At 38.3% G+C, this 8,174-nt stretch overlaps 1 protein-coding gene across 1 annotated transcript; it reads right to left on the bottom strand.

Annotated features, from left to right (window-relative positions):
• Positions 1-1,284: 1,284 nt before the first annotated feature.
• Positions 1,285-7,933, bottom strand: hspbp1 (HSPA (heat shock 70kDa) binding protein, cytoplasmic cochaperone 1). Its single transcript, XM_016248051.1, has 6 exons — positions 7,745-7,933; positions 7,425-7,649; positions 5,646-5,801; positions 4,850-4,946; positions 4,623-4,734; positions 1,285-1,780 (listed from the first exon to the last, which is right to left on the bottom strand). The coding sequence occupies exons 1-6, from the start codon at positions 7,887-7,889 to the stop codon at positions 1,700-1,702; spliced, it is 816 nt and encodes a 271-aa protein (XP_016103537.1). The 5' UTR covers positions 7,890-7,933; the 3' UTR covers positions 1,285-1,699.
• Between the last annotated feature and the right edge of the window lie 241 nt (positions 7,934-8,174).

Raw genomic sequence — 8,174 nt, 5'->3', positions numbered from 1 at the left:
CTGTTCACGCAGTCCAGTTATGCATCTACCTGCACCTCATACGCATTATAAATGCATGCCAACACTTACATAAGCACATGCTGATAAACCAGTGTGTTCCATGATATAAAGATTTTGCTTTGAGAAAGTGACAGATGCTTTCAGTCTGCTTACAGTTGAACAAACATAAACCCAATTACATACTTTCAAACCAAAGCCAGAAAAGAAATAAGCCAAAAATCTTAACTTCTCTGGATATCACCAAAAAAAAAGTAATAATTTACTTCCAAACTTAAAACATTATTCAAAGAGACTGAAAAAACAGAAATTCTATAACACCTATTACAAAGTATGTAATCTTTGCTTTCAGTCTGCTTACAGTTGAACAAACATAAACCCAATTACATACTTTCAAACCAAAGCCAGAAAAGAAATAAGCCAAAAATCTTAACTTCTCTGGATATCACCAAAAAAAAGTAATAATTTACTTCCAAACTTAAAACATTATTCAAAGAGACTGAAAAAACAGAAATTCTATAACACCTATTACAAAGTATGTAATCTTAGAGAGAAGTGTTTTCTTATTGCTAGTAATCTTTCAGATACGTTTAATAATTCTAGCAAAAAATATTAAATAAAAATAGTTCTTGTGAATAAGTGGAAACTGTTAATAGATAAAGCTTCCATTTTGGTCTTGCTATATATCGAAGCAGCCTTTGATATGTAATTTACTTGGTGATATGTTTTATCACAGGGTAAACAACCTGACCAGTTCACCAATTAGAAAAATAGTTAGGATTTTAATGGAAATTTGGAAAAGTTTAAATCTTATTTGATAGAAGTGAATTCAGGTCAATTTGCAAAGCTTTAACATTGAAATGACTGAGTCAAATTGTCCCATTTATCCTGAATAAACCATAAATAATTTTCATTTTAATAATCCAAAAAAAAATCCTTGTTCTGAAACAGAGCGCAGTTTAAATATCACTAGTCTTTTCATTATGAGTTATCATGGGATCAAAACTGTGTACAGTATCTTAATCCACTACGTGTTAAAACATTTTGCAATTGATTGTTCAAATCTTACAGATGAATCAGGACAATACTAAACTACTACGTCCAAAAAAAAAATCATAAATCATATTCACTTCAATAATTACATTCAAAGCACAGAATCATAGTTTTTACTGATTATGTAATAAAAAAAAGCAGATGTTTGTGCAGGTGTTTTTATGCTTCTGAATCTTGGAACTCACAACCATGTTTTTAGTTTTTTCAGAATTAAGCTTGGACAGATGCTTGTACCGGTACACTTTCATCTTTATTTTAGAATTTACTAAATATTATTATATTGATGTGAAGTTCCGCATCATGGCTTTGCATTTGTATAGCTGTTCAGGTGTAAAGAGGATTTTAACATTTATGAAGTTGACCCTAAACCGCACATAATTTACAATAACAAACTGACATATTATACAAAATGTACATATTGATAATATAACACAAAAGTGTTTGTGTACAGTTCATGGTATATGATTATGCAAGAGCACACGTAGCCAAACTGAACTCGGAAAATGGAGTCTCTTTTTCTCTTTATAAAAGTTTCTCTCTTCCTCATTTCTATTTCTAGTTTTTGTTTCTCTCTTGAACAGAGAGGGAATTCAAACTCCGGTTGCTTTTTTTGTGTTTGCGCTGTGTAGCAGGAATCACCACTAAGACCTCAGCGATCCATTCCACTGTCGTCCTGGGGCCGCCCTTGGAAACAAGCCGCTTGTAAACGTTCACAACACTCCAGCTCCTCCTGCAGGAAAGAAAACAATCAAACATTTAAGTCATTATGAAACATTGTTCACGACCCATTATACTGGCAAAATGGGACATGTGAACCAGAGTACTGAATAAGAGAATGGGGAAAAAATGCTTCAAGTCACTGATAACTGACTGGCTCTAGTGTTATTTCAGTTTTATTTATAAAAAAAATACAGTATTCTATTAATATTTTGAATTGAACTTTAGATTTAAAATTTGTTGAAATTTTTTCCCCTGAACTTTTGTCATTTTTATCAGTTCTTTTTTTTCTTAAATATTTTGTTTAAGCTTTAATTTATTTTTATTTCAGTTTTATCAATTATCACTTTAGGTTACTTATTTGTTGATGCCAATTATTTTACTTCAGTTAGTAGCTTGTATTTTTCCATCTAAAATGTATATTTGACTTTATTTCAAATAACCAGTTAATTAAATAGTTTTAGTTTAAGATACCAAACACTGATTGGCTAATGAATAGCTATTATTGCGGTAGAACTGTATGTTGTTCATTTTAATTTAGATTTAATTACGGTGAAAGTCTGCATTTACTTACAAGGGCAGCTTAAACAATACATAACCACTGGACTATATGCTAATATTATCTGCTAATATTACCACCCATGAAAAAAAAAGAAAATTGTTTCTTCACCAATTTTCATTTAGAAATTGCAAGTACATTTCACAAATAATTACAAAGAATCAGCAAGTAACACACTGAATTAAACATGACATTTTTAAGAAAAAAGACTGAAATTGATTTTCTTGTAACACGTACTCCAATAATGTTTTTGTTTTTTTTACAACTTAAAATCTTTTACAATGTATGTGTGTGGCCTAGGTGATGTGAGCTTAGAAGGAAAGTCATTTCAGAGGCGAAACAAGCTATTTAATTTTGATGATGGATTTGGATCTTTGGAAGAATTATCCAGGCTGTTGTTGTAAATAAGAACTTGTTCTTAAATGACTAGCCTGGTTAAATAAAGGTTAATAATAATAATAATAACAACATTCACCAAAAAAATCACATAAAATAAAAAAGTAAACAGGGTCCATTTTGATTTCATGTTTAGTTTAAAACAATAGTTTTACCAGGCTCTCCTCTCGCCCCCTTAGGTCCTGCACTCGCTGGTTGAGCAGTTCCTCCAAGCCAAGCGATGCATCTCTGCAATCGTTCACACCACGGGGAGAGTCCTCAACCAAGCTACAAACATACATGATAAAAGAACTGTCAGAAACCGGGTCTCAAACTCCAAAAGCTGATGTAATTCCACCGGCATACTGCAGTTTGGTTTTCATCATGCAACAATGCTACTAACCCGCAGAGGGCACCAAGCACATGTTCATGTACAGAGGAATGAGGGGAGCGAAGAACTGACACCAGCTGCTGCACCATCCCCATAGACAACACCGTATCTGAAATAGAAAGTAGGATCGAACACATGAAACTCTAGCTATGTTTCCATCCAAAGTTGTGAATGCAAAACTGGAATATCGCATAAAACAGTTGTGAATAAAGCACAGTTTCCATCCAACTTGTCAAAGAGAACAAAATCGTCACTTCCTGATAATCTGGCACTAAATATTACTAAGAAAAGTAGGAGAAGCTACTGAATATTATCATTTTAAATGACTTGCGCTTCAGAGCGAGCAGACGAAACACAATAAATGCGGTCATTGCTTTCGGAGGTGGATGCTGCTGTTTGGGAACACAGTTGTGTAAGGCAATCTTACCGAAATACTTTGATGACAGACATTGCATAATGACCAAAACAACATTTGAGATGCTGTGCAACGAGATCGGTCCGCTGGTTAGTCAAGTTATCCTGTCCCATCACGTAATGTCACATGACTTTTTCTTTGCACATGAAGAAATTTATTGGGTAAATGTGTTTCCATCTCTCATTATTCGCATTAACTCTTTTTTTTCGCTCTCAACTGAGCGTAAAAACTTTGTGAATTAAGGGATTATTTCCCTCGAATTGTGGTGTTTCTATTACTCGTTTATAATGCGATACTTCAAAATGCACATAAAAACAGGATGATGGAAACATAGCTACTCATACAAACTGGACTCATGATGGTCTAACCGAATGCGTCCAGATTCAGCACTACCTTTGTGTTCTGGATGACTGGTCAGAAGGTTTAACAGAAGGAACGCTGATTTAGTTCTCAGTTTCTCACTGTCTGACTGCATCCCCCTCATCAGAACTGAAAAGCCATCATGTGACAGGAAGTCCCGCAGACCTGCTTCCTGTTCCCGGACTAAACCTGCAAGAGACAAGAGTTGTAGATGCTTAACTTCAGAGACAGTATAAAGAGGAGACTTGCTGCTGGAAGCCTTTCAATTGACAGAACTGAAAAGCCATCATGTGACAGGAAGTCCCGCAGACCTGCTTCCTGTTCCCGGACTAAACCTGCAAGAGACAAGAGTTGTAGATGCTTAACTTCAGAGACAGTATAAAGAGGAGACTTGCTGCTGGAAGCCTTTCAATTGAAAAAAAAAAAAACAATGTTGAGACACCAATCAAAAATAACCAAAATAAATAGGTTTATCAACTTTTGGAAAGTAAGAGCAAATGTTTTCCATGTTTTTTGTCGTTAACATCAAAGATTGTGACATCCCGATGTCTACAGTGGGGCGGGGGGCTACCGGGGTGTCCCCAAAGTGTGAATCCTTATAAGGGAAAACACGATTCCTAACACCGTTTCCACACCGGACGTGAGTGGTGTGGCGCGACAAAATACTATAGAACCACTGATCTATAACAGAGATTTATTATATATTAAACAGGGTCCATTTTGATTTCATGTTTAGTTTAAAACAATAGTTTTACCAGGCTCTCCTCTCGCCCCCTTAGGTCCTGCACTCGCTGGTTGAGCAGTTCCTCCAAGCCAAGCGATGCATCTCTGCAATCGTTCACACCACGGGGAGAGTCCTCAACCAAGCTACAAACATACATGATAAAAGAACTGTCAGAAACCGGGTCTCAAACTCCAAAAGCTGATGTAATTCCACCGGCATACTGCAGTTTGGTTTTCATCATGCAACAATGCTACTAACCCGCAGAGGGCACCAAGCACATGTTCATGTACAGAGGAATGAGGGGAGCGAAGAACTGACACCAGCTGCTGCACCATCCCCATAGACAACACCGTATCTGAAATAGAAAGTAGGATCGAACACATGAAACTCTAGCTAGGTTTCCATCCAAAGTTGTGAATGCAAAACTGGAATATCGCATAAAACAGTTGTGAATAAAGCACAGTTTCCATCCAACTTGTCAAAGAGAACAAAATCGTCACTTCCTGATAATCTGGCACTAAATATTACTAAGAAAAGTAGGAGAAGCTACTGAATATTATCATTTTAAATGACTTGCGCTTCAGAGCGAGCAGACGAAACACAATAAATGCGGTCATTGCTTTCGGAGGTGGATGCTGCTGTTTGGGAACACAGTTGTGTAAGGCAATCTTACCGAAATACTTTGATGACAGACATTGCATAATGACCAAAACAACATTTGAGATGCTGTGCAACGAGATCGGTCCGCTGGTTAGTCAAGTTATCCTGTCCCATCACGTAATGTCACATGACTTTTTCTTTGCACATGAAGAAATTTATTGGGTAAATGTGTTTCCATCTCTCATTATTCGCATTAACTCTTTTTTTTCGCTCTCAACTGAGCGTAAAAACTTTGTGAATTAAGGGATTATTTCCCTCGAATTGTGGTGTTTCTATTACTCGTTTATAATGCGATACTTCAAAATGCACATAAAAACAGGATGATGGAAACATAGCTACTCATACAAACTGGACTCATGATGGTCTAACCGAATGCGTCCAGATTCAGCACTACCTTTGTGTTCTGGATGACTGGTCAGAAGGTTTAACAGAAGGAACGCTGATTTAGTTCTCAGTTTCTCACTGTCTGACTGCATCCCCCTCATCAGAACTGAAAAGCCATCATGTGACAGGAAGTCCCGCAGACCTGCTTCCTGTTCCCGGACTAAACCTGCAATAGACAAGAGTTGTAGATGCTTAACTTCAGAGACAGTATAAAGAGGAGACTTGCTGCTGGAAGCCTTTCAATTGAAAAAAAAAAAACAATGTTGAGACACCAATCAAAAATAACCAAAATAAATAGGTTTATCAACTTTTGGAAAGTAAGAGCAAATGTTTTCCATGTTTTTTGTCGTTAACATCAAAGATTGTGACATCCCGATGTCTACAGTGGGGCGGGGGGCTACCGGGGTGTCCCCAAAGTGTGAATCCTTATAAGGGAAAACACGATTCCTAACACCGTTTCCACACCGGACGCGAGTGGCGTGGCACGACAAAATACTATAGAACCACTGATCTATAACAGAGATTTATTATATATAGATCAGTCTATAGAACTCATTATAATCAGTGATGCTGTCTACACTGGATGCGTGTAGTAAACACAGTAAACTGCTGCCGCATTCTATTTATGACGTGCTGACACAAATTTCAAATGATTTTCAACGGTCGCTTTGTCGCGTCCAGTGTAGACAGACTTTAGTTGATGCGTCTTTAATTTCTTAAAATCTTTGATAGACTTCAGTATCGCATCCGGTGTAGACATGGTGTAATGGCTGCCTGTTACATTACAGTACATAAAATTTCACTTACCACATAAATCGTAGAGTGCTTTTATTCGAACTGTGCTGTTTGCGTCGTGATCTGCGAGTTGCAGGAGTGTAAGCAGCGCCCCCTGGTTGAGCAGGTAGAACTGCACCTCTGGCATATTCTGGGCACAGCTGGCAATAAGCTGAGCCGCCCTCCATCGAATCCCGGCCTCGGAGTGACAGAGACACCGTGACATACACAAATCCAGCCCGCCCAGCTTCATCAGATCTGCAAACCACGCAGAGAAGTGATGCACGTGTTACAAAACAACAACAAGGAGGTTTGAAAGGCAAACACACACACACACACTCATACCTCTGGCATTGTCCAAGTTCTCGCAGAGCTCAGAAAGCATTTCCAGCACTTCCTCTCGCTCATCCTTCTCCTCTTCCTCACTCCCTCTCCCTCTGCATTCATCTCTACTTAGCACTTCCAAACACTGTTTCATCTGCTCGACCTCATCCATCTGTCCTTTACACACTTCTGCAAGAGCTCCTCTCAGAAACTCCATCCTCTAAAAAGAAAAAAAAAAAAAGAGAAATTGGCTTACTTATATATGGATAAGAAAAAGTGTTTTAATACGCAACACAACAGAATACACTTATAAATCTGTCGGGACACATATCAGAGATTAGGGGTGGGAGAAAATATTTATTGTCCGATGCATCACGATTCTCTCTTCAACGATTCTGAGCTTGGTTTTTTCCCCGCAAATGGCACGTGTGTGTTCGCTAGACTAGAGACAACCGCGGCGCATCCCGACATCAATGAATTAAATATATTTTAGATTATTAAAATGAGATGATTAGATGATTTCTATGTACCAAACAGCTTCTTAGCACAGAATAAATTTCAGTACAAAAGTTAATAGTAAATCCTGATGTGGTCATGAAAACGTTCGCTTAGTCACACGCTTAAAATCTTGGTCAATATCAAGTCAATATATTACTTTATTATTGGTCAATATATGCACATTTATACTTACAGGACACTGCGTAGAGTGCTTTTATTCGAACTGTGCTGTTTGCGTCGTGATCTGCGAGTTGCAGGAGTGTAAGCAGCGCCCCCTGGTTGAGCAGGTAGAACTGCACCTCTGGCATATTCTGGGCACAGCTGGCAATAAGCTGAGCCGCCCTCCATCGAATCCCGGCCTCGGAGTGACAGAGACACCGTGACATACACAAATCCAGCCCGCCCAGCTTCATCAGATCTGCAGACCACGCAGAGAAGTGATGCACGTGTTACAAAACAACAACAAGGAGGTTTGAAAGGCAAACACACACACACACACACACACACACACACCTCTGGCATTGTCCAAGTTCTCGCAGAGCTCAGAAAGCATTTCCAGCACTTCCTCTCGCTCATCCTTCTCCTCTTCCTCACTCCCTCTGCATTCATCTCTACTTAGCACTTCCAAACACTGTTTCATCTGCTCGACCTCATCCATCTGTCCTTTACACACTTCTGCAAGAGCTCCTCTCAGAAAATCCATCCTCTAAAAAAAAAAAAGAGAGAAATTGGCTTATTTGGATAAGAAAAAGTGTTTTAATACGCAACACAAACGTCAACACAACAGAATACACTTATAAATCTGTCGGGACACATATCAAGAGATTAGGGGTGGGAGAAAATATTTATTGTCCGATGCATCACGATTCTCTCTTCAACGATTCTGAGCTTGTTTTTTTCCCCGCAAATGGCACGTGTGTGTTCGCTAGACTAGAGACAACCG

Source organism: Sinocyclocheilus grahami, unplaced genomic scaffold (assembly GCF_001515645.1).
Source record: "Sinocyclocheilus grahami isolate Dianchi unplaced genomic scaffold, SAMN03320097.WGS_v1.1 scaffold863.1, whole genome shotgun sequence".
In the NCBI taxonomy this organism is placed as follows: domain Eukaryota; kingdom Metazoa; phylum Chordata; class Actinopteri; order Cypriniformes; family Cyprinidae; genus Sinocyclocheilus; species Sinocyclocheilus grahami.
The sequence above is the reverse complement of the archived record's forward strand: the minus strand, read 5'-3'. Positions and strand labels throughout refer to the sequence as shown.

Bases quoted from the DNA above. Each gene is read 5' to 3' on its own strand.
- hspbp1 (XM_016248051.1), bottom strand. From the start codon at position 7,889: ATGGATGAGGTCGAGCAGATGAAACAGTGTTTGGAAGTGCTAAGTAGA. The intron at 5,802-7,424 runs GTAAGTATAAAT...TGTCTATTGCAG, and splicing joins AGCACTCTACGCAGTGTCCT to GTTTAGTCCGGGAACAGGAA. The intron at 4,947-5,645 runs GTAGTGCTGAAT...TTTCTATTTCAG, and splicing joins CAGTCATCCAGAACACAAAG to ATACGGTGTTGTCTATGGGG.